General features: G+C 37.3%; 1 protein-coding gene and 1 long non-coding RNA gene across 6 annotated transcripts in view; both read right to left on the bottom strand.

Annotated features, from left to right (window-relative positions):
* UTRN (utrophin) overlaps window positions 1-26776 on the bottom strand; it is a 408075-nt gene that overhangs the window by 47140 nt on the left and 334159 nt on the right. For all 5 annotated transcript variants that reach the window (XM_049653027.1, XM_049653026.1, XM_049653028.1 and 2 more), the window contains 7 exons: window positions 25868-25929; window positions 23515-23589; window positions 14629-14830; window positions 8481-8566; window positions 4390-4547; window positions 2725-2891; window positions 1522-1633 (listed from right to left, as the gene is read on the bottom strand). In XM_049653027.1, the coding sequence (XP_049508984.1) occupies window positions 1522-1633; window positions 2725-2891; window positions 4390-4547; window positions 8481-8566; window positions 14629-14830; window positions 23515-23589; window positions 25868-25929 (862 nt within the window). The remainder of the gene's footprint in view (window positions 1-1521; window positions 1634-2724; window positions 2892-4389; window positions 4548-8480; window positions 8567-14628; window positions 14831-23514; window positions 23590-25867; window positions 25930-26776) is intronic.
* LOC125938015 (uncharacterized) lies at window positions 15058-23507 on the bottom strand. Its single transcript, XR_007462579.1, has 2 exons — window positions 15364-23507; window positions 15058-15137 (listed from the first exon to the last, which is right to left on the bottom strand). It is a non-coding gene; the product is annotated as an uncharacterized LOC125938015 (long non-coding RNA).

The following is a 26776-nucleotide window of genomic DNA, read 5'->3' as shown; positions in this document are numbered from 1 at the left end:
TTTATCTTGGTAGTACACTGATGAATTAGAGCTGAGAGCAGCGTCTGACACAAGGTAAGTGCTCAATATTTATTTGTTGACTGAATAAATATGTTAATCATAGTAATAAATGGTACTTCATAAATTTTCTTGGGGGATTTTTTTTCCTAGTTGAAGTTATTATGCACTATGGGTATTTCATCTATTATAATTCCATAGCATTTTCTAGAGATTTCCTCTCCATATGTGGGGTACCTATTATTTGAGATAAGATACCTAAGACTGTGAGATTTACATGTGTATATTTTGTAAGTATTGCTGCCTTTCTGTCAATTTATAATCCAAAGAAGTAACTCAATTCCCTAAACAAAAGAAAATGTATAGTCTATGAATAAATTTTGGTTTACTATTTGGAAGGAAGCTAAAAAATAGCTGTTGACAGAAAATGGAGATACTTCAGAAAAAAATAGCTTTAAATCAAAGGAACAAGAATTGGTATCCAATGCTAGCAAAACTGGAATATTAATAAAATGTGATAATAATGTAAAGTAGTATAAACATCTTTTGGAAATAAGTTGACATGAGGAATTTTGGCCATAAAAATACTCATTTCATTGACCTAGATCATTTACTTCCAGTGTTTTATTCTATGGAAATGTAATTTATGCAATATACAGAAAGAGCTATTTTCACAAAGATATTCTTGAGTGTTGTTTATAATATCAGATAGTTGAAAACAAAGTGTCCAAATACGTTTGAGAAAGTGGTTAAATTTTAGTAATTCACTCAAATATTCTATAACTAGGAAAAATCACACTGTGTGACAATAGGGGGTAACACTACCATACAACGTGTTCAGTGAAAAAAAGATGAAAATAACGTAAATATAAAAATAAATCTGAACAAAATCAGAGATTTGATTTGATTTAGGAGCTAGATTTATGAATTTTTTTACTTTTTTACATTTTCTACTTTTTTGCTAATATAAATACATTTAATTACGAATATATATATATATATATGTATTTTAAGTGGGCTTCATGCCCAGTGTAGAACTCAGCACAGGGCCTGAACTCAAGACCCTGAGATCAAGACCTAAGCTGAAAATAAGAGTCTGACACTTAATCCACTGAGCCACCCAGATGCCCCTGAAAATACATTTTAAATGTGCCTAAAAGAAACATGGTTTCTGAACATATAGTATCATTTTCAATGTAGGTCAGTGTGAGCTCTTGAAAAAAGGTCCCTAGCAAAAAGTTAAGTTTAAAAATCAAAACATAGATGTACACAAAATGTAACAGAGTAATTTTTCTGAAAAAACTATAATTATTTTGTATTAATGAATTCAACATAAATGTATTTGTTTAAAAGAAAACAAAACCACACAAAAAAATTAGTTAAGTAACCTTGGAAGTGATTTTTTTCCATAAGAAGTTAAGTCTAAATGAACAGAATAATTTTGACATTAGTTAATTCAAAAGCAGTATGTTGCTAAAAAAAAAAACAAAACAAAACAATAATAGGAAGGGGCTCAGTACTCACAGGTATACAATATTCCACCATTGGGTAATGTAATTTGTGACCTTTTGCTGTTCGACCAGAAAAAAAGCAACTCTGGCAGACATCATAGTTAAAATGCTTGAGGCTTCTATACCTAGAGAGAAGAAAAGAAAGTTCATTGGCTTGTATGTCTATTATTTAATCCAAATCAATTATTTGTGGTAAGGAATTACTTTCATCCAAATCACCATGGAAATAAAAGGCAGACTGGCCACAAATGTGGAATTTTTCTTAGTACCTTAGCTCCAAATTAGGGCCAGGAGAATCTTGAATTTCACAAGGGAAATTAACAAAACCACCTCCCAAGTGGAAAAAAAAAAAAAAAAAGCAAAATTTGGAATTCAAGTCTCTAAAGCATGTTTCCATCTGTTTCAACATGATGGGAAGACAAATACCCACGTCAGAAGACTTTCTGTAATGTGTGAATGGGAATGCAAATGGCAGAGAATTAGAATCATGTTTATTAGCTTGACACATCCAACTTTTATAGCATCAGTAAGAAATGAATCTCAAAATTTCCTGACAAAGCTTCCTCCTGTGAAGGTGAACAGTAGGGTTCATCAACTTCACATTAGAACTGGGCAGAAGTAACAAAGTAATCAGATGATTTCTCACTATTTAAATGATGCTTTCTGGGGGTGCCTGGGTGGCTCAGTCGGTTGAACATCTGACTCTTGATATCAGCTTCTGTCATGATCCCAGGGTCATGGGATCAAGCCCCACGTCGGGCTCTAAGATTCTCTCTCTCTCTCAACCTCTCCCCCATTCCCCTCCAATTTTTCTCTAAAATAAATTTTTAAAAAGTGTTGCTTTCTGCTTACTAAGTTTGATTCCAAAGGCCTTACAACATCACCGAATCCTATCAGAGCCATGTACGTATAATGAGTCATACAATTATCATGCATGAACGTTTCTGGGATCTATATGAATAGAGATTCAGAAAAATCTCTGTTTCTGGGGCAAAGTGGTATAACAATAATAATAATAAAAAGATAAGTTTCATGTAGTGGCTATAAGAAGGAATGACATTTTCAGATAGACGGAATGAATATGCTAAGCATCCCATTTATTGAGGACACAAATCCCCAGAGGGAATCAGTGGGAAAGGATGACGGACATACACTGAAGTCACAACAAAACGACAGAAAATAGTCTTGTGCCACCACTGGAGACAGATCGTCTCACCTGAACCCAACAATTGGACATTCTTTACAGATGTTGCATTTGGCCTGATGTTTCGCGGTTTCGGCTGCTGCCACTCGATGTAAAACCGGTAGCCAAACCATGGACTGTGGCTCCAGACGCATCCAATCTATAAACTCTTTCACACTTATCTCTGGCTTGTTGTTATTCTGGTAAAGAAACAAATATATGGAAAGTGAAGAAAATGTCTTCATTTAAATTGCAGCTGGTGTTGTATTATAATCTTCTGAGAATCTACATGAAGTGAAAGAAAAGTTATAAAACTGTTTCCAGGCCAGTTAAATTACAAAACGTTAAAGGTTCTTCATCGGACAGAAAATCTTAGAATTTAAAATTAGAAAAAGCAGAGGTTAGGGGCGCCTGGGTGGCTCAGTCAGTTAAGCAGCCGACTTCAGCTCAGCTCGTGATCTCGCAGTTCATGAGTTTAAGCCCGGTATCAGGCTCTGTGCTGACAGCTCAGAGCCTGGAGCCTGCTTCAGATTCTGTGTCTCCCTCTCTCTCTGTCCCTCCCCTGCTCATGCGTGCTCTCTCTCGTGCTCTCTCTCTCTCAAAAAAAAAAAAAAAAAAAAAAAAACATTAAAAAAAAAAGAAAAGGCAGAAATTATACAGGAAGGAGAAAAAAACTCAATACATTAAGAGACTCAGATTAAAAAAAAACAAAAACCAAATCACACAATTCTAGTACTATCTTCACATAAACATTTTAATCCTATAAAACTCATTCATTTAATCTCTCTCCTGCTTTTGTGAAGGTTATCTTATGAACCAGTACATGGGAGAATCATATTTAGAATTTTCATTTGGTATTTTTTATACCTCTAAAACAAGTAAAAGGGCCATTATAAAATGTAATAACCCATAACATCAGTACTCCTTAAAGAGATGGTGTGAGCATTTTTTTTTCTCAGCAATAATAAATCACTGGATATGCTTTGGCAAAATATCTTAGCCTTTTCCTTTACACATATGTATAACATCAGTAGCAACATTTCTAGAATGCTTTTATATACAGCAAGCATTAAAAAGAATTTTGGGATTCGTATGGAAAAAAAACACTAACCAATTAGTTCTATAACTCGGTATGTAATCATACTTTCATGAGCATCGTAAGAAATCAGAGGAGATTCAGGTGAATATAGTTAAGGACACACAACCTCACCTGAAGGGCTCAGAGAAGGATTTTCAGAGAATGTGAGATTTAAGCAAACATCCAAAAAAAGAATAAGGATTAGCAATGAGAATGAAGTTTGTAGGTGAAGGGTAAGGAAGAATATTCTAAACAGAGGGCACATGACCAAAGATGCTAGGGCAGGAATGAAGGATGTAAATAAAACTGCGGGTGGAAAGCAGACAGTAAGAGGATGAGTGGTAAGAGGTGAGGGCCGGGACAACGTCAGGGCCAAATCATAGCACTCTCATAGCACATTTTAAAGACTGAGGGTGTTATCCATTGACAAACAGGAAATCTCCTTGAGGAGGCTGCTGTTCCTTGAACCATGTGCTTGAAGAAATAAAACACATGCTTAAGGGATGGTACCCAGCGTCTTCTACCATGTGGGTCCAGCTCAAGTTTCCCCTGCCAGTTCTCGGAACATCCTCAGTACCATTCCTGGCACATCCTACGTTCCAGGGATCCCTCGTGTTTACCTGTTGGAAGCAGCTGCGAACACTGGGTTCGATATTACTGCCCCCAAAAGCTGCTACTTCGCCCAGCTGACGAGGGATCTGGATGGCATCATGAAGTAACAGGCCAAGCTGCCTCTGGTCACACATTTCTGTTGGTCCCGCCACTTCCTTAAAGAGATCTGTGAGGAGGAGAGCCAAGAGGGTAACTTCCATCTGCTTATACCGTTCTATGTAAACAATGTCTTTGGTTCTGTCATTTAAATGATGTAGATTAAAAAAAAATCAAGTGGACACGAATCACGTTAGTTATCTAGGGAGAAATTTCAGGTAAAAATGATCCACTTTGTCATAGAAATGAATACTGTTTTTGGAAAGGAATTTCCAAGTTCTGAAAATTCAAAACTCGCAAAAATTCGAAATGCTTTCCATGTGAAGTTTTCCAAGAACAGAAAGAAGGGGAGTAAATACTTACTTGATCCTAAAAGCCATTTTCAAACAGTATCTGGCAAATGAATATCAGACCAAAATGTATCATTTTTGGTTTTTTGGGGTTTTTTTACGGGAAATAATGCCAAATCTAACACTGTTAACAGTGAATTTTCAGACAACTGAACCAAGCTCAGTAATACTGACACAGTGATTATAATGAAATGTCACCTTAATTATAAGCATACATACACAGAGAAAGCAAACCTAAGTAAGATAAATTTAATTTCTATTACCATTTGTTTAGTTAGATTTGGTTAGAGTTCTACTTGTTTATTTTTCTCTTATTCTAACTTTTTAAAAAATTTGAGTATAGTTGACACACAATGTTACATTAGTTGCAGGTGTGCAATACAGCAATTCAACATCTCTATATACGCGCTGCTCATAAGTGTAGCTACCATCTGTCACCATACAATGCTGTTACAACACCATTGACTATATTCCTTATGGTGGACCTTTTACTCCTGTCATTTACTCATTCCCTAACTAGAAGCCTGTATCTCCCACTCCCCTTCACCCATTTTGTCCAAGCCCCCACCCACCTTTACTTTGTTAAAAATAAGACTATCGGGGCGCCCTTGGGTGGCTGTTGGTTAAGCGTCCGACTTCAGCTCAGGTCATGGTCTTGCAGCTCCTGAGTTTGAGCCCCACGTCGGGCTCTGTGCTGACAGCTCAGAGCCTGGAGGCTGCTTCACATTCTATGTCTCCCTCTCTCTGCCCCTCCCCTGCTCATGCTCCGTCTCTCCCTCAAACATAAATAAATGTTAAAAAAAAATAAGACTGTCACAGCCAGAAAATATTTATGCAGGATTCTTATGATTTGCATTTGAAACCCATTCCTAGGAAGAGACATCCTAAGCAATAATGTTCTACACAGACAAGTACACGTTTCAGTGACATCAATCACGCCTAACTTTCTTCTTTTGAGGAAGACGGTTGTACTACTATGCTACCATGAAGGTAAAACTACACACAAAACACAAACCGTAAGATTCCTTCTCATTTTGACATACTTCTGAATTCTGATATAAGTTCACATTTTGATATTCTAGTCATAAACAAAAAGGAGTATCAGAATGTGGGGACAGGTCACAATCTAAAACTCAAGTTCCAACAAATCACAAAAGAGACGCAAAAGGTCATTCTAAGAGATCTTTGTAAATGTGGTTTTGATAAAGCAAGAAAGCCACTCAGCTATAAGCAAGGTCAGGCAGTTGCTATAACCTAATCAAGAGATATTCTCAAGAAGGCATGAAGAGAGAAGGAGGGGTCACCAGGGTGAAGACACTGACATTAGCCATTGCAAAATCAATGTGCAGATGACTACCACTTGACTCAGAATAACACCTCTGCCATGGAGTTTGGAGAGCAAATTGTCTTCCATATTAACCTAACAAAGGAAATAATAATGAGGAAGTGTTCTGATGTCACTGGGGAAATCAAAACTGGAATCAGAGTTGCTAAGGACTTCAAATTAAAAAACAAAACAAAACCCCAGAACGTTTCCAAAGTCTCAATACTTACAGGAAAGATTTAAGGACTTCAACCCAAGAGATGTCTTATTTAAAAAAGTCCTAAAATGGCATACTTTATGGATTAAGATAAATATCAGAAATTGCCATTGCAGGGCTTCTACTTCCCTTGCCATAATCTGAAAGTTTAATGTTGAATAATACGGAGTATCACATTTGCCAACATTTATCGGAAGTGTGTCCACTGTGTTACGAGTGTCTGAGTACAGACATGCTGAAATACCATCCTCGGCTGAAAGATTATACATTTCAGAAATATGCTTGAAGGTAGGTGCACAAATAAAAAAAAACCCTTCCTATATTGTGTAGAATTTGGTTTTTGCTCTATAACTATAGTCACTGTGTTGTAACTCTCTCTTTTGGTCTGAGGTTAGTCTCTGATAATCAACTTGAAAAGGAAAGAGGGAGGGGAAACATTGATCTAGGAAAACAGATCATGCTGACATTTTAAGATTCATGATCAACTTTGAGGTTGAATTTGTATGTTTCAGAGTGAGATGAGAACCATGATGTAAGTGTTACTTTTAAGGAACCCTAAATTCTTTCGGGAACACATGAAAACCCCAAATTACAGAAGAGGAAAAGTACTTTTCTCATACTGGCACAGTGATGCTTTCCTTAACATTTTCCTTTCCCACTCGTAGAAATAACCTTTTTAGCTTTGAAAATGATTATTTTTGACAATTATGATGCTGAAGACAATTTAAATCCTGGATACATAAGGTGCCACCAAACAAAAACCTTCTGCAAAGCTTTTTTTTCTGCATGGTTTACTAGGGTCTGACTCCATCTAGGTACCTCACCTCCTGATCTTACAATCAGTCTTTTGTTTCCTATAAATCCCACATTTCTTTTCAATGACATTCTTGTCAAACTGTTTTAAGAAAAACAAGCCATCTTGATCCAGAGCTGAAATTCACAGCCAAATCACCTCACAGACATTCCAGAAAATAAAACTGTTGAAAAATGTATGTTCACAGAAGATGCAAAACTCAATTAAATGTACAGGACCTGTGATCAAACATCTCCACATTCCTTCTCCCCAAAATGTACAGATATATTCTGTGAAGAAACATCTAAAGACATGCATGGCAGGATCAAGTCACCCACATTTTATGGACAAAATTAAATCAGAAAAATGTAAAAGTGTGGAGACACAGCAGCAATTGCTACAACTGTGATTTCTAGGTACTTTTCACATATTATCCCTAATTGCTTTCAAAGTGAGAAATGTTAGCTTCATCCTTCAGTTGAAGGAAGTCCATTAAATTTTAGCCTCTTGAAATGTGAAATGGGAGTAATATTGCCTCTTAGCTGGCGGTCTTCAGTGGGATCACGTAACCGGCCCAAAGTCACTTAGCCACTAAGTGGCAAAGCTGAGATTTGAAGGCAGATGTCCCTGGCTCCCCAGGCCATCCCTTTCAAAATGCCAAGATGCCCACCCTTCATGAACTGACAGGTAAAAGGATACCACTTATTTATTTGGTGAATTAAAAAAAAAACAGAACAAAATAAAAATATTTTATCACTTTTTATTTTCTCACCCTATAAAATATAATTATTTGTCAATGTCTGTAATAGTTCTAGCCCATCTCGATTTTTTTTGACATTAGAAGTACGCAAAGTTCTCCTATAAATATAGTATAAAGGTTCTAGTCCATCTTAATTTCTTTTCAAGCATTGGAAATATAGACAAGTAGAGAAAACTTGGGCTTTGGAGTCAGAAAAATCTACAATCTAATTCTAGCCCCGTAACAGCCTCTTCAGCCACTGACTGGATTTTCAACCCATCTCAGTAGTCATTTTTTTCAGCTGGAAAACAGAAGTCACAGTGCTTACATTCTGAGGTGATAGAATTGAATAAGATGTATATACAGTTGGTTCTCACTCCATCAAGGCACCTCACCTCATTTTACACAACTCCACATCACTTCTTAACTGGCACCCTTTAGCTAGCCTGGTACATGTACATAAGGGTTAAAAAGAATGGAAACTCTTATTACAAGCAAACCATATAAAGTAAGCTGCCAATTGATTGTTATTATCATTATTATTACAAAAACACTATCGTATAGGAAAGGTCTTACATACATCTGTATTTTTCTTCTAAGAGACCTTTGGAGAGAGACATCAATCCAATCTTCAGACTCTGCACTCTTATTTTTCCAGTTCGACCCCTGTAATTGTAAAAATCTCAATGTGTTAGATGCATTTAAAGCTATAAACAGTAGGCTAGTTATTTCTGAATATCTATTTTTTGAGGGTAAACTATTAAAAAATAATTGCATATTAGAGATGCAATTTTTCTATTCACTTTTAATAATCAATTTTAAGCCGATACCACAATTTCATGACATATTTTAATAGGATGTTTGACCTAGTCTGGAAGAATATGTAGCCTGAAGTTACTTTACATGTAACACATGAACTAGGAAGGAAAACGAAGGTAAAATGAAAATGATAATCATAAAGCTGAAAAAATATTTTCAGAAATACTATGAATTAGAAAATATCTGTTAATAATTACAAATGCAAGATTTAAAATAGATAGCTAAAGGGGAGCCTGGGTGGCTCAGTCAGTTAAGTGTCTGACCCTTGATTTCAGCTCAGCTCATGATCTCATGGTCATGAGATACAGTTCTGTATTAAGGTCTATGCTGGGCATGGAGCCTGCTTGAGATTCTTACTCTCCCTCTCCCTGTGCCCCTCCCCTGTTCGCTTGTGCGCTCTCTCTCTCTCTCTCTCTCTCTCTCAAAGAAATAAAAAAGAAAAATTAAATAGCTAAAGCTATATATAATACGCATGTAGCTTAATAAGGCAAGAAAAGGATAATGATATATCTAAAATCAAATGTAAGAAAACTGGAATATTATACTGAGAGCTGATAACTGGTTAAATACTTAAAAACTTACTGTCTTCATAGATTTTTATCTCTGCCAACTCAGTTTTTTCAAATTACTATTGCAACTTAATAGTCGGTGATCTTACCTAGACAGGTGTGAAACCTCTGTTTGAGGAAGTATTAAATTATAATTAAATACAAAATATACTAATTACTCAACACCAGGAAATAGCTTTGTACTATGCCGATGAGGGACTATAAGTTAACTAGAAGAAAAACTTTATCTTTAAAAACACAGAGTTGTGTTCATTCTGTCATTTATCAAAGAATTTCAGAGTTGTCTATCAAATCTCCCAGTGTACTTCAGCCTGGGGATGGGGAACGGCGAATGCAGAAACTACAATAATTTGTAACTTGATCCTTGCTATGGAATAACACACAATCCAGAAAAAAAAAAAACCAACCCTCTATTGTTATCTTTATTGTTCCATATTCAGGATCTGTTTTTCGTTTAGGTTTTTAATATCAATTTTCTCAAGATATGTTTCCAATACACAAGTACAGTATACCCAAAACCTATGACTAAATGTCTATGTAACTTTATCATTACATAAAATTTAGTAATTCATCCTATCTCAAAAACAGATAAATATTTGTGTCATGTAATTTTAATTTTAGGTGCTCTTATTATCAAACTGTGTTTAAATCTTGTTCTTCTTGATATTCCTCCTATGAATACTAATTGATATCTTCTATTCTCAAATTATAAATACTCAGGTAAGTTTCTATATATATACCATAACATATAAAGTATAAAATAAATAAAAAAGGAAAACATGCTGAGAGATCAGCAAAATGTATTTTCGAAACAGTCGCTCAATAACCTAGAGTTTATAATCTATATTAAATCATACCCAACAAGCTTATCAAACCCTTAATATGCATGTGCACAACATTCTGAAGTGACTTAGGAGATAACTAACACTTAAACTGAAAATAAATATAGCATTATAAGGAGAAATCTAAGTTAATATACTCATTGCAGTTTCTTACCATTATAGAAATACTTCCAAATTAACCTTAAACTGAACCATGGTACAAATTGTGTTTCTAGTTCACATTTTTAGGTATTTCCTAATTATCACAGAAAAATAGACTATGTCTGGCTTCTTCCCTCCAAAAATCAGGAAATTTTATTCTCTGGACAGTCAGACAACAGACGTGCAGAAGATAACAAAAGGCTGTGTGGATGGACTGGTACATGGATGTGGCTAAGGGAAAAGCAATCTCTTATGGGAAAAAAGATCCAACTGATGCGTATTAGAGGATGACCTCCGGTCTATGGCGATAACACAAGAAAATGACTACTGAAAACGTCAATCATCCATTCATCACACCATTAATAGTTATGAAGGTGTACTGTGATCCGGCATTGTTGTGTATCATGAGGACCAGCAGAAAAGTACAAGATAAAATTCCCACCTGTGATAAGGTCACATACTAGCTAGAGAGGAGACATGAAAACAACAGGAAAAGCACAAGAAAATAGGAGACTAAGCTTTATGCGTGGGAATAATCAAGTACAAGATCATTGTGGTTGACTAGTTATTAATGACTAGTGATTAGTCTGAGTAGTTATTAGTCTCAGTAGTTACAACATATGATAGAAAAGATAAGCCTCAAATCCGACCCTGAAGACATGACATAGCTGGACTGTCCCTAGGAGAAGGTTGATTACCATAGGAAAAGCCTGGGCAAGGGGACAGAGACAGGGGTGTGAGCATCGGAGACAAGACTTGTTCAGGGGTAGCAAAGACTTGCATCAAGGCTAAATGGTTGATAAAGTTGTCCAGGTTATATGGAACCAGATGATAGAGGGCTTCGATGTTAAATAAGATATCTGGATTTGAGGGAGAAGAGGGACACAAAGAAATTTATTAGTGAGTAATATGACCCAATATTTAAGTATTCGGTTCCCTGATAGTCTTCATAAGTAACTTCTGAAACTAGTTTAACTAGAAAGATATGTACCTTATAAAATTATATCCATCTTGGCATAGTAGAAAAATGAGTTAACACTGTAGCAAATGAGGTTAATATTTTCTGTGGGACAAAAATATTTAAACCAAGCATTCCGGACTGTTGCTTTAAATCATGATTTAAACATTTTTGATTTCTATTAAATTTAGAAGGAAGATTATAAAATGAAGGCTTTTTAACCTGGGAAGATGAAGACTGAGTGAGGCTGTGAACTTATAAATGGAATAAATTTTATCTGTATAGTTTGGAAAGCCTTTTCTACATATAGTAGTTCATTTGCCCTTCATAAATATCTTATGTATGGTAAGCACAGTAGATATTTTTATCTCAGTTTTTCAGATGAGATATTGAGATGCCAAAAGTGCAGTGGTTGGCTGCCAAGCAACCAGAACCAAAAATTTGGATTCTCATCATTCACAAGGGAAGAAAAGATTTTTTTTTGAAAAAAAATCATAATATTAGGAGTTGGACACATGTTAAAACTTAAAAAAAAAATTAAACTTAATATAACTTATAAAATACTATTTTTCTTCGATATGGTGATACGGCAGAAATAGTCAAGTTATCAAAAACCCCGAGTATTAGTTCCCTATCTACCACTAATATATTGCATTGGTGGTTATGGACAAATTGTCTTGTCTCACTGGTTCAGTTTCTTAATCAGTAAAATGAAGAGGGCAGAATGGAAGATCCTCAAAGTACTTCTACTTCCAGAATCCTCTGATCTCCTGGGTGTGTATCACTCATTATTTCAAGAGCCGCCTGAGTATACTTCAAGAGCTGAAAATATCAGTTCTGGCTGTATCACACTACACAAAGTAAGGCAGTTAAAAAATATATGGTTAATGAGTGAATATCAAAATAGCTGAATGAATGGAAAGGTTAGATCGTGGTGCCATTTCCAAAGTTCAGAGACTTATTAGGGTCCAAAATGTTCTAGTGCATTGGATAATGTAGATCATAGTTCCACTGGATTCTCAAAGAAAACTAATGACTTGAAAAGAGTTAATAACTCTTGTTTAGACAAACTGATAAATCACAGTTGTTAGAGAAATTTGGGCAATCAACTCTGGCCATCTGAGACTACCATCATATAATTAACTGTGCTTGTGGGGTTTTCCCCCGCCCTTAGGTTAATTCATGATATTTCTCTCCAAAATAGAAAACCAGACTGAATGCATACACCATTCGGACCCAGCACGATCTTCACTACGTTTCTTTGGCATGGAAGGAAAATAAATCCTAAAAGCGTTTTTCCCTTTAAAATGGAAAATTTCAAGAAACCATCTTTCTAAATAAGAAACAGTACTTTAGTGTAGCATTTTCCATGTGTCCACACTTGATGATGGAAAGTGGCATTATGCCAACATTTGATTCCCTAGAATAGGAATCACAACATTTCACATTCACATTCTACCTTCTCACCTAAGTGGCACTATTCCCTTCGGGCTGTCCAGTGAAAACAGCAGATGTATGTGTTATATGTTATGAGTTATATCCTCCTAAAATTCGTGTATTGAAGCTCTATCCACCTAATACCTCAGAATGTGACTATATTTGGGAGATACAGTCTTTAGAGAGGTAATTAACTTAAAATGAGGTCATAGGGTAGGCCTCAATCCAGTATGACTGATGTTTTTATAAGATTAGAACACAAACACACACAGAAGAAAGACCATGTGAAGACGCAGAGAGAAGGCAGCCATCTATAAGCCAAGGAGAGAGGCCTCAGAAGAAACCCTGCTGACACCTTGATCTTGGACTTCTAGTCTCCAAAACTGTGAGAAAATACATTTCTTTTATTAAGCTACCTAGTTTGTGGTTGTTTGTTATGGCAGACGTAGCAAACTAATGCAGTGTGTTAGAACTGGAGGAGGGTGATTGAACATTTTCTCCAATTCTTCCTTAAATCATTACTCAAAATATGCACCTCTACCTTGCCACTATAGAACTTAATGAACTTCTTAATTAAGTACTGTATGAATTTAGCATTCTTCCCAGGCCATCAAATTAAGTTACAGGCTTTGTAGTTAAAACATTTCATTGATAAGCTCTTTGGATGAATTTACTATATAGAAAATATCTCTTTTGGGGGTTTAAAAAATTGAAGATTAGCTAAATAGTGAATTAATGCCAAGAATCATATTTTACCCTAGAAGTATAAAAAAATCACATTAACACAAAATGTATTAAAAGATACCAGACAGGGAGATAGTAAATCCCACGTTCATTATTATAACTGAGATTCATGCTATCTATCTGTTCTTTGGTGAGTTTCTTAAGAGTCTTAAAGTACACAAAGGCTATTTATTTTTTTATAAAAAAAAACTTTGTTGTTATATTTATGAATATTGAGAGAGGAAAAGTTTTCTAAACAAAAGGATAAACAAAATTTTAATCAAATCATCCCTAAAGCTATTGTTGTCACCATTTACTTCTTATACAGAATCAATCAGCTGCTAAACGTGTGGATTTATAAACTATCATCTATCTTCTTCCTCTCTAAATCAAATAAGAGGATGAGAAACACAAATTTTTATGCAGCTAATTAATAGAAAATAACTTTTAGGGTCTGAGAGAAAAACAACAGTTCTCATTTTCTTATTTCATCTTTGCATACTTTTACCCCCTACCAGAAGAATGAATAATTCCTAATGTTTCAGAAATGTCAGCCCACAGCAGGTCTTTCTAGAATTGATTATTTCACAAATGCACTGTCACATTCAAAAAAGCCAAATTAATGGCGAATGAGTTATGCTGGAAGTTGAGAGTGCTCTTTATGTAACAGTGAGTATCTAATTAAATTACAGATATTAGAGTGTCCTATAGCATAAATTACTTAAAATACCATACAAACACATCACCCCTATTGCAATAAATAAAGCTAATACCAAAAGAGAAATTAAATCCCTTTAATTGCCATTCAAATTGTTCTTAGGTTGTCATACAAAAATTGCAGAGTGGATTCTTATGAGCCAGTCAATTATTTTAACTCATAACAAATATAAATTTTTATCTTTCAAAAAAAGACACACCAAAAGACATTCTGGAAGAAGAAAATAGGACTTATTTATATTAGGTTTCCCCTAGCAAATATGATACGACAAAGTTGACACCATTTACAAACTGAAACAAAATCTTGAAATAATGGGTGGACATTCTTTTTCGTTATACTGTTGGTTAAGAGCTCAAATTTTGGAAAGTTATTCTTGTACAACAATTAACATGTATATTTCCACTAAGAGAAGTACTTTGGAAGTACCTTTTCAAAAAAGTCACTTCAAAATTTACACATTTTGCATTATCAACACATTTCATTTGACGATTATATTTTAAAGAGAAAAAAGGCCAACTTACGTGTCATATACGTTGAGCAACCAGTTTAGACACATATCCACACAGAGAGGAACATTGACCAGATCCTTATGCATTTGTTCAAGGCCATCATAAGTTGTTGTCAGACAGTTGATGACGTCTGGAACACTAAGAAGCTGATCATTCTGGTTCAGTTTGTGCTGTTTGAAAACTTCATTTGTTGTATTCAACTCTAAGAGATCCACTAATCAGATGAGAAAAAGGAATACGCACAGGCATTACATTATACAACCTAACAACATTAGAACAAAAACATTTCTAATCTTAAGTATTTAGCTTCTTCAGTTTAAGAATCTACTCTTTCAAGCTAATCTCAATTTTTAAAGAAATAAGTAACATTGATATTCTTATATTTCTAAACTCTTCTTTTATCTGCATCTCTTATTTTCATGCTTTTGTATCTAAACTTTGTTACTTTTCAATCTGATCCCATTTTTTTGCTCTTTGGAATATCAATTCTTCCTACTTTCCTTTTGTGACTTTTCTTTTCTCTTAAGGCTCTTTCTACTTTTATTTTATTTTATTTTATTTTTTTTATTTTTTTTTTGTGGACTAGGCTTTATTGCAATTACATAAAAATATATACACATATATGTACATACAGATTTGTATATGAATAATAAAATAGCTAGAAGGATATACCACAATGTGTTAGCTATGGTATTCTGTAGCAGTGAGATTACAAGACATTTATATTGTCTTTTTTGCCTACTTGACTATACTTTTCTTTCTACTTTTAAATATAGGAAGGCACTGGGGTGTCTGGGTGGCTTAGTAGGTTGAGTGCCCAACTTCGGCTCAGGTCACGATCTCGCACGCTGTGAGTTCGAGCCCCGCGTCGGGCTCTGTGCTGACAGCTCGGAGCCTGGAGCCTGCTTCAGATTCTGTGTCTCCCTCTCTCTCTGCCCCTCCCCCACTCATGCTCTCTCTCTCTCTCTCTCTCTCTCTCTCTCTCTGTCAAAAGTAAATAAACGTTAAAAAAAATAATAATAATAAATATAGGAAGGCATAAATAAATCTAGTCCAAATAGTAGAACGTCTAAAATATGACACTGCTCTTCTAACTCCTGAGACCAACCTGCTCACCCCCTCCCAGTCATCGTTTATATCACTGCCAAACTAATCATTCTGTTTTTCAACATGCACATCATGAGATACAAAACTCACTGAAAATGGTCAGTTAAAGAAGTTGTTCTCTACTTCTTGCTGAATCAAACCTGGTCTAGGATGCCCTCCCAATCTGATCCTAACCTGGTTTGCTTCCTTTGATGCTTTGGCATATAGGCCACTGTAGCTACATGACATTTGAAGAGGTCCACAGTACAGGCCCACATCCATGGGTCTCCATGTATTTGCTCCCACTTCTACATTTCATGTGCGGAACATCTATGGTGGGACTGGCCGGTGCTAGAGCAGGGTAGAGCAGGCTAGAGCAGGGCACAGAAGAACAAGCTGGAGACCCTGCTCTCAAAGATGGCCAGTCAGAGAAGGAGAGTAAGCGTACTACTAAGGAGTGAAAATACAATAGGCGAAGAATACATAGATTTCTATGAGAGCTACTACCATATGGGAGTAGAAGGAGCCTGGAAAATGCTCCCCTGGGAGGTGGGGATTTGAAATGGGCCTTAAAGGACAAGATGCAAGAGACCATGTAAAGCAAGGAAAGAATTCCAGGAAGACAGAATGTCTTGGGAAAAGACAAGAATTCAAGGAAGTCTGGGGGGGTGGGGCTCTAAAATGACAACAGCAGTGTGGATGGTAAGTGGCTTACATGTGGGTGGCTCGTGGTTATGGTGTGGCAGATACGTGGCACTTGAAGGGCTGGCACGTGTGCCCTACGGGAGATGCTCACAGGCCAGGAGGAAGAGTTTTAGACAAAAAGAAGAAAACTTATCTAATTTTTCTTTTTAATCAACTTCTAGTCATTCCATTAGCTAACCGGGAACAGGAAAACAGGAGATTATCAAATTACCATGTACCTGTACATTTATCGAGTACAGAAATGACTTCTAGATCTGAAGAAATGGGTTTGGAAAATTACAGAATCCACATGAATTTAAGGACTGCTCACTGAAATTCTGGCTTTAAAGAATGTTTTCCCTATCTCCATATTGAACTTTTTAATATTAAAAGAAATCAGCTTAGGGAAACTTTTTATTTTAACATAACCATCTATTTCCTCTTTGCCTGACACAAAACTACTACCTTAAAAAATACAATGACATATTTTGACAGTTAAATAAAATGAATGAATAGCTTCCTTCGTATTTATCTATTTTTAACCATTGGATAACTACTAATTTTGAGTTTTTAAAGATATGAAATGTGTCCACTTTAGCTGCCTAAACACTACATAGAATGATTTATTTTTTTCAGGTTATCTACAATGGAAAGGAACTGCTTTAGAACTAGACAGATTAAAATGATTTCTAAAACAACCCAACAGGGAAAACTTTATAAAAAAAGAGAGATAGAAAGAACAAATATAAAACTCACAAGTCTGGATAGTAGGTCAATCCATTTGTTTCCAATGTCAAATATATTATTGGTAAAATGTCAACTAATTATAAAAATAACTTATGTAAGTTTTACATGAGTTAGTGAGAGATGGTATCAGAAAGAAGACTAAGAACCATCTAGAATCTTCAATGTCATTTTCATCCCACTTTTTGGCAGCATACACTATTTTCAATTATAAACTTCCAGAGGGCAGGAGCAAAATTCAAATTCATTCTTCATAGTATTTGACAAAGAGAAGTGCTGAATGACGGCAGCTACAGAACTATAATTTCACACAGATACAAATAAATATATTCAAACACTGCCAAAATGCTCTGAGTTTTCTCAATTCCAACACTAATTATGCCAGCAACACAGCACTGCTATTGTATCCACACATGGCAATAAAGTGACACTAGACCAAATTCCAAAAGACCACTTCCTGGATCGCGCTGCCTTTGCATTTCTTCTAGAAAAGCCTCCTTTGTAACACACTTTGTAGCTGCGACAGTAATGTGCCACATCCCACAGACTATCATGTCTTCAATTTTTAGTGATTTACTTTGACACTTTGCCTTAGTGCCTAAGCCAGGCCATACATCTTCCTGAAATGTGTCACACTTAGGTTCCTTTAAAAAACTGACTACATTTAAATTGCACAAAATTATGATTTTCTCCTTTCCAAGGGAGACAAATGACAGCTCAGTCATGTGGCAAATAAAACAAACAGCAGAATCATTTTCTAACCAACTTTCGGACTTTTTTTTTTTAATCCCCCATATGAGGCACAGGGGATCGAATGGAAATGGATCATACTTCTCCGGTTCTGCAAAAACACACAGTTCAGCACCTGACCTTGGGCTTCCGTAACTCTTCCCGTGTTCTTGGAATCTTTGACCATTCCTTCTTTCTTTTTAAGTTTATTTATTTATTCTGAGAGAGAGAGCAAGCACAAGCAGGGAAGGGGCAGGGACAGAGAGAAAGAGAGAGACAGAACACGAGAGAGAGACAGAGAATCCCAAGTGCAGAGCCTGATGCACGGTTTGAACTCATTAACGTGAGATCATGACCTGAGCTGAAATCAAGACTCAGATGCTTAACTGTCGGAGTCACCCAGGCACCTGACCATTCCTTCTTAGCACCTCTCCTACCCTCTCTTCCTCAGATATCTTAGAAGGACAGGTGGCACTCAAGGACTTGTATCAGCTGCTTCACTCTGTAACCCTGATACCCTCACTTACTTTTCATTACTTCAGTTACTGCCTTCTCTCTGGATGGCTCCACACTCTGGTTTCCATCCTGATCTCCTACCTAAACTCCTGACCCACACGCCTGCTGTTCTGCTCCCAATTAGAGCTATACTATTCTCTTTCGGGGACCTCCATCTCAGTATGTTGCAAATAAAGATCTTGAGTTCCCGTTACACTGAAATCCAGTAATGGTGTCAGTACCTTCTATAGACCATGACTCTGCAAACCCTGAAATGCCCTGACACTCTCTCCCTTTCACCCTCTGCCAGTTATCAACTAGCAAATCCCCCCAGTCATCAGTTTTCCCTCCTCCTTACAAATCCCTCTTCTCCCTCTTCTCTCCTGCTACCACCACCTGCTGGTTCAGCACCCATGATCTTTTGCCTGAACTATGTACTTGTCCCTGTTCACTTGATCCTTCCTTCTGCCTTAGATGTTATCTAATCTGGGCCTATCTCCTAGGTCCCACAAAACAGAAAATGGTCTGACAGCACCCTACTCTATAAAAACCAAACACTAAATGTAACATTTTGAAAACATGAGGGACAAACAACCAAAGGAATCAGAAAAGGTTTCATGAAAAAAAAGTGACCTTCCATGTGGACCCAAACTGACTTTAAGGACATTTCCAAATACTGAATGGATAGCTCATAACCTATTCCATTTAGACTCCATTATGTTCCCTAAACTCCATCCACACCTTTGATGCTTATGCATAGAAGTCCCTTCCTCCCTACCCCTGATAAATAGCCACATGCCTAAATCCTGTGTGGCTTCTAAGGCCTGGCTTATATGCTTGCTAGTCAAGGAAGCCTGCCTTGTTCATCATGACAAAGGGTATCTCTCCCTCTTCTGACACCACTTTCCTTTGGCTTCTCTGTTACTGCCTATTACAAAAAAAAATTAACTAAGAATACAAAAGAGTATGTATAATACACATGTTTGGCCTAAAGAAGAATAGTAGAACCAATCCCCGTTAATCCGTTACACAGCTAAAGAAAGAGACTGTTACTGGGATCTTGAAAATGCCTTGGGAAATGTCCTTAATTGCCTCCCCTCGTGATCACAGGGAGAACAGCTAATCTTTGCATTTTGCTTTCAGTTTTCAAAAGTATATGTATCCCCAAATCATGCAGCATTTATTTTTTCATTATTTCGAACTATAAATAAATAGAATCAAACTGTACTATATTCTTCTCCACTTGTTTTTGTTCATTCAACTTTACAGTCCCGAGGGTCATCAGATTGCTGATGTTTGCTGCAATATCGTATCACCTTTAGGAATATGCCAAAATTAAACAAATTTTAACAGTAAGAAGTGCTGCCATAAATCCTCTTACACCAGCTTTCTGGTATACTCTTGTAACTCTTATATTTTTATTATTTTTAAAAGTTTATTTATTTGAGAGAGAGAAACAGCACGTGCGTGGGGGAGGAGCAGAGAGAGAGGGAGAGAGAGAGAACCCCAAGCGGGTTCCATGGTGTCAGCGCAGAGCCTGACTTGGGGCTCAATCCCATGAACCATGAGATCATGACCTGAGCCCAAATCAAGAGTCAGACGCCTAATCAACTGGGCCACCCAGGCACCCTTACTCCTGTAACTTCTATACTCAAATCATTCCCTCTGTATATCCTAGGAGACTGCTCTGTGCCAGAAGTTGAATGAGGCTGCAGGTAGAGAAGAAAACAGACTCATCCCTCACATGAAAACTTAGCTCATTTAGAGAGACAGGCAGTAAGTAAGTTAATAAATAGAATATCAAGAATTATGACAAGTGCCACACAAGGAAAGAACTGAATCTAAGCAACAGAATATCAGGAGTGACCTACTTTAGAATGAAATAATCATGGAAAGCCCCATTAAAGATAGGCAATAGTTAGGCTGGAAGCCAAAGGAAGAGAAGGTACCTGGCGTGGGACAAGAATAACATTGAGAGCTAAGACAAGGGGTCTCCAGGCAGGAAGAACAGAATACAGGGCTGGCCATTCCAGTCAACCACTAGAGCTGATGGCAGGAGTCTTCTGTGGTGCACAGTGAACGGAGGGGACAGAATAACAGGCCAAGGTAAAGACCATTCCATTCTGAGGGCAACAAGAATCTGCTGAAAGCGTGTATCCATGTGTAACATGCTATCTCTGAATGTAGGTTCCTCGAGTGTGGGAACCAAGTCTCTTTACCAAGTCTCTACACAATTGTGGAGGCCAACAAATGAATGAACAGTGACCGAGCAGTGACAGCACGCCCTCTACATTAGGTCCTTATGCTGGGTGGGGGTTTACACAAAATGGGAGGACCCCTGACCTGAAGCCATAGACGGCAGGGGCGGGACAATCCTCTTAACATTATCTCTTACACAAAGGCAAGCATATGGTGCTTAGGTGAGAAACAGTCCTTATAGGCAATCATAAAGTTCTGGAGAAATTGGAGGCAGGTGGGATTAGCTTGTAAACGTTTCCAAAAGAAGTAAATTTTTAACAGTGTCTGGAGGAATAAAGGGTTGCAGGCCACTGCAGAGGAAGGGTCAAGGCATTTCAAGTGAACAGAAAGGACAGGAGAAGGAAGAACAGATTAATCATAAACAGGTGAGCTGACAAGTGGTGTAAAGGCCCCAGGCTGGAGAGCAGTGGGGGCAGAGGCAGTGGGGAAAGTGAGGCCAGGTGGCTCCAAACACATCAGCTCGAATATTTATAATCCAACGCAATCTGGCACTTTTCTCAGTGCACATTTCTAAATGTCATGTAGTTTAGAAGCAGGAGGTATTCCTCTTCTGCTCTTCTCAGATTGGAAGGAATGAACTGTAGGAGGGAGTTTTTTCCTGAGAATTCAAAAGAACCAACAGAGGAAAACACCAAATGTGCTGGTACGTTTATCCAGCCAGAAGTGCTACTGAAAACTCGGACCACGTTCATCATGACAAAAAGCAGTCTTTGGTCAATGGAGATTTTGCCCCTGAGTCATTTGTCCTCATTTTATAGCTCATCAGGCCTGAGAAGACCTTCCAGATCCGTCAGCTGGATACTGGGCATGCAGCTGAGCCCCTTTCAAAACTGCTGTCACCATGGACTCACTGAGCTCACTGAACGTCCCTTCTGTGTGTTCCTAATTCACTTCCTATTCCCCTCTGGCTCAACATACAGATCACTGGCCAGGGTGTGTTGGCTTGGCTTTTTTTGTACTGGTGATTCTGCACCACTTGCTTCCGTCATCTGGGGCTCTGTGGATTATGGGCATCAAAATCACCTCGGGTTTTCTTTCATCCATGAATCTAGAGGTGTGTTTTTAGCCCTTGAGACTTCTCTTCCACACATCACTTAAGTTTTCCTTATTTTATTCATTTAAGTTTTTAAAGTTTATTTATTTTGAGAGAGAATTTGCACAGGGAGGGGCAGAGAAAGAGAGAGAGAGAGAGAGAGAGAGAGAGAGAGAGAGAATCCCAAATAGGCTCCATGTTGTCAGCATGGCGCTCAACTCAGGGCTCGATCTCGCAAACCGTGAGATCGTGACCTGAGTCAAATTGAAAGTCAGATGCTTAACTGACTGAGGCACCCAGGTGCCCAAGTTTTCCCTACTTTAAAGCTTTGCATTGCTGTGGGGGGTTTTTTGTGTTCTTTTTTTCTGAATGATTCTATACTTCTCTTTCCTCACCTTTCCTCATGTTACCAGCTCAAAATGTAATTCTAATTTCTACTGACTTTTAAAGAGGTTTTAACTTTCATATATCATTTTGCAAAGAGTAATATTCAAAGCTTCACCGAACTGCCTAGACAGAAAACAATTATTAACAAAAAGTAGCAAACAAGAATATTTGGAATTATTCAAATTAGTCTGCCTTAAAAATATAGACAAAGGTCACTTCTCATATTAACTATCTGACAAGGTCTACACGTTCTTTAATGTTTTGTTATTTTGAGACAGAGAGAGACAGAGCATGAGCGGGGGAGGGGCAGAGAGAGAGGGAGACATAGAATCCAATGCAGGCTCCAGGCTCTGAGCTGTCAGCACAGAGCCCGACGTAGGGCTTGAACTCACAAACTGCGAGATCATGACCTGAGCCGAAGTCGGACCCTTAACCAACTGAGCCACCCAGGCGCCCCTACATGTTCTTTAAATAAACTCAATCATCAAAACTACAACCACAAAGAGAATTTAGATAGATTAAATCTATACTTTATTATTACAAGTACTCATATTTCTATTTAAATTTAGGTTGTTTGGGTATGTGTGTTGGGGGTAGGAATAACCCTTTAGTAAAATGGCTATCACAGAATATTACTCTGAACAAATTCCCTGCAGGAAAAGTTCATGTTGCTAATACTAATGGTCTCAAGACATATTTAAATAGAGACTTTTATCTAATTTTCTAGGTGCCAGTTCAAATTTGGATCAAGAATGTTATTTTTTAGTATTTCTATATTACGTGATTGCATTGAATCAAACTGTTTAAAATCCTATACTTGCAGAAGAAACACTGTTTTTTTTTTTTAGTTTACTTTTTGAGAGAGACACAGAAAGAGAAAGAGAGAGAGAGAGAGAGAAAGCATGCGTGCACGAGTGGGGGAGGGGCAGAGAGGGAAAGAGAAAGAATCCCAAGCAGGCTTTGCACTGTCAGCGCAGAGCCTGATGCAGGGCTTGAACTTGCAAACAGTGATGTCATGACCTTAGCCTAAATCAAGAGTTGGATGTTTAACCAACTAAGCCCCCCAGGCACCCCTGGAATCCTACACTTCCAAATGAATACAAAGTACTAAGAAGGCAATGATCTACTACTTTGATTTGTTGATTTAATCCTTTTAAATTGGGTGGCAGCATAATTTTTGAAAAAGCTTTTTATGTTACTCCTGTATTTTGGCTAATTTTGTTCTCCAACTGAGAATGGCATATGTTCATTTGTTTTACTAGTGCATGCATGCTGATGGGGCAAAGAGTAGAGCATTTACAGAAACAGAGCCAATTCCTTGAGTGTGATACACTGAATATCAGATTTACTCTCCAAACACATCCCCATCTTCATTTATCTCTGTCTCAAAACAAAAAACAAAAAACCCCACAAAAAAACCCACAAAAAACAACAAATGCAATCCAAAGTTCCGAGTGATTAACTTTGGTAGAATAACTCACAACATAGAGCTTTTTGTAGTCTTCGGATTTTGATGGCTGTACGGTAGGCAGAGAAACGTACATTATTCAGGTCAGCTGAAATGGGAAAGAGAACACATTCAAAAGCATGCTTATTAGTTTACTTACATTGAATGGCAAGAATGTATTTGTTTACTTCAGATGATGGAAAAGTATTATGTCTGTTCTCATTAAAAACTCTTCTCTCAAAATCCACAGCATTTATTTAAGAGAATAATTAAATGTTCATTAGCACCATAGTGAGAGACATTCCAAAGTAGTGCTACATGGCTTTCAAGAAAGCATTATCCAATAGCAAAAGGAGGGAAATGAGGAAAACGAAACATGGCCTGTTAACTTTTGAAGGCTTAAATCCATCACACCGTAGGCTCAGGGCCCTTCCTTCTCTACTGCTGGGAGGGATTCTCCTCCAGAGGCACCTTCCTCAAGGACAATCAGTTTTCTGTCAATAAGGCTGTCCCTCTCACTACTCATAGAGCTAGTCTTATTTCTTCCATCCGGATCTATCTGCTTCTTCTACCCTTTTATAGATATGGTTAAAGTTATCCTATAGTCCATATTCAAATCTTTCGAAACAAGAGGTTAACTATAGTTAATAATACTGTATTGTATATTTGAAAGTTGCTAAAAGAGATCTTAAGGGTTATCACAAGAATAAAAAATGTAATGATGTGAGGTGATGGATGTTAATTAGACTTACTGTAGTAACAGTTTCATAATATTGAACCAATATATTGTATACCAGTAACTAATATCATGCTATTTGTCAATTATATTTCAATTAAAAAAAAAAAACTTAAAGATTTGGTATCAAGCTAAAAAAAGATATTGTAGGGGCGCATGGGTGGCTCAACGTCTGACTTCAGGTCGGGTCATGATCTTGCAGTTCCTGAGTTCAAGCCCCACATTGGGCTCTGTGCTGATAGCTTGGAGTCTGGAGCCTGCTTTGGATTCTGTGTCTCCCTCTGTCTCTCTGTCCCTCCTCTGCTCATGCTCACTCTCTCTCTCTCTCAAAAATAAACATTGATTTAAAAAATTAAAAAAGAAAAGGTATTGTAATTTCTTTCTGTCTTCTAAAGACACAGTATCTGTATTAGAAACTAGCAGAACTGGAAGAAAACTCAGAAATCATCAAAGTTTGTACCCTCACTTTACAAAGGAAAGAAACCCATGGCTTTTCTCTCTTTTGTTCAACCTTTGTAGCTGCTCTCACTCATCCAAATGAAAGCTCATGAGAGAAACCTAAAGAAATGAAACTAAAGAAATCAAAAAGGGTGCTCCCTCCATGTTGAAATGGGTTGGTGTGAGAGCCTTAGGGCCTCGTTTTCCCTCTCCAGCACTTCCTCACCTACCCAAAAAGAAAACTCTTTCAAAGAAAGCAGGCTAGAGAATCAGTTCAACATCATATTCTACTAGAAATCTACAAGACCAGGATTCTCATCTCATGTGTTTCCTTACATTTTTTTAATTTACTTTTTTGATGTTTTATTTAGTTTTCAGAGAGAGAGACACAGAGCATGAGGTGGGGAGGGACAGAGAGAGGGGGAGACACAGAATCTGAAGCAGGCTCCAGGCTCTGAGCTGTCAGTATAGAGCCCGACATGTGCTCAAATCCACAAACTTTGAGATCATGACCGGAGCTGAAGTTGGATGCTCAACATACTGAGCCACCCAGGCACCCCTTATTACATTTAAAAAAAATTTTTTTAACGTTTTTATTTATTATTGAGAGACAGAGCATGAGCATGGGAGGGGCAGAGAGAGGAGGAGACACAGAATCCAAAGCAGGATCCAGGCTCTGAGCTGTCAGCACAGAGTCCGATGTAGGGCTTAAACCCACGAACCTTGAGATCATGACCTGAGCTGTAGTTGGCTGCTCAACAGACTGAGCCACCCAGGCGCCCCTTCTTACATTTTTATATTAAAATGATTTTAGCTTTTCATGACTACTTTGACAAAATGCAAGTAGGCAAGCTAATTTAGTACGATCAACTACATTAAATGTGAGTTAAAAGGAAATTTAAAGGGTGATTCAAGGTGGCTGTGCTGTTATTGTTTTTGTTTTCAAACAAAGCTGAAGTTTAAGATAACTCAATAGGAGGGAGGCTGTGTTCTTCCTTTTAAAATCAACCTCATGCTAGTTCAAACCACGTGTTCCCTCAAGAATGGTAAAAAACTGTTTCCTGCATCGCCCTCAGAAATTCAACTGTTTTTATGTGTCAGTGAAACAATCCTTTAAACAAACCATGCTGTGTAAGAAAAACTGGTGGTTACCTCCCTTTTAAGAATACACAACTATGGGTTGTTTTGGCTAATTAAATAAAATGGCACTCACCAAGGGACTGGAAGAGTTCAGTCATTTTAGGATGATCCCAACAGGTTGTCTGTGTTTGATGGCTGGGGGATAAAAAAAATTATGTATGTCCCATAGAACATTTGCAAATAGAATTTTTATTCTAAGTTTTCAAAATCACGCAAAATTATCCCCATGATGGATCATTCTGAAACCCAATGTCCAATTATTACTTACCATTTGAAACAATAAGATATTTTTATGTGAGCAGTGACGTTGTAAAAATATGAGTAAAGAATTTTGTTTTATCTATTTTGAAAAGAATTACAACTAAAAATTAAATCTAGATATGAAGTGTGTGACCCTGGGGCCACAGGCTTGATGTAGCCGGCTGGATCAACGCAGTTTCCAGAATAATTCTACTTGTGTTAGGCAGATATAGATCCTCATTCAGAATAAATCCTCGGAGAGCAGAAGTGCTGTAAAGAGTTGCTAAACTTTAGAAGTCCTAATCAAATTTCCAAAGAACAGAGAAATGAAGTGTTTAACTCTGAATAACATGTTCACCTCACAATCAAGTGAGGCGCCCTACTCTTTAACCTTGAGTCTCTCCTTCCTTGGTGTAAATTAGCCCTTTTCCCCTGTGGGGATTCACTCAGAACCCTAGAGTTGACATAAAGATCATTTTAAGCTAAAGACATCTGAGATTGAACAGATGCAGAAAGGAGCCTTTTCGGAGCTTCCTTTATTGGACTAATCGCAGCAACTTCTGGGAAAGAGGGCTACCATAAATCCTCTCTCTGGGGGAGTTTCACGGCTATGAAGAAGACAGAAAAACCACCTGCACCTGCATAAACAAACATCATCACCAACTTTCTTATCACACGTCCCCCCCCCCAAAAGCCCGCTTATCTCTCCTAAAGAAACCTATTGGTTCCTCACAAAGGAGCC

The sequence above is a fragment of the Panthera uncia genome, assembly GCF_023721935.1.
Source record: "Panthera uncia isolate 11264 chromosome B2 unlocalized genomic scaffold, Puncia_PCG_1.0 HiC_scaffold_24, whole genome shotgun sequence".
Lineage (NCBI taxonomy): Eukaryota > Metazoa > Chordata > Mammalia > Carnivora > Felidae > Panthera > Panthera uncia.
This window is presented reverse-complemented; position numbering and strand designations above follow the sequence as displayed.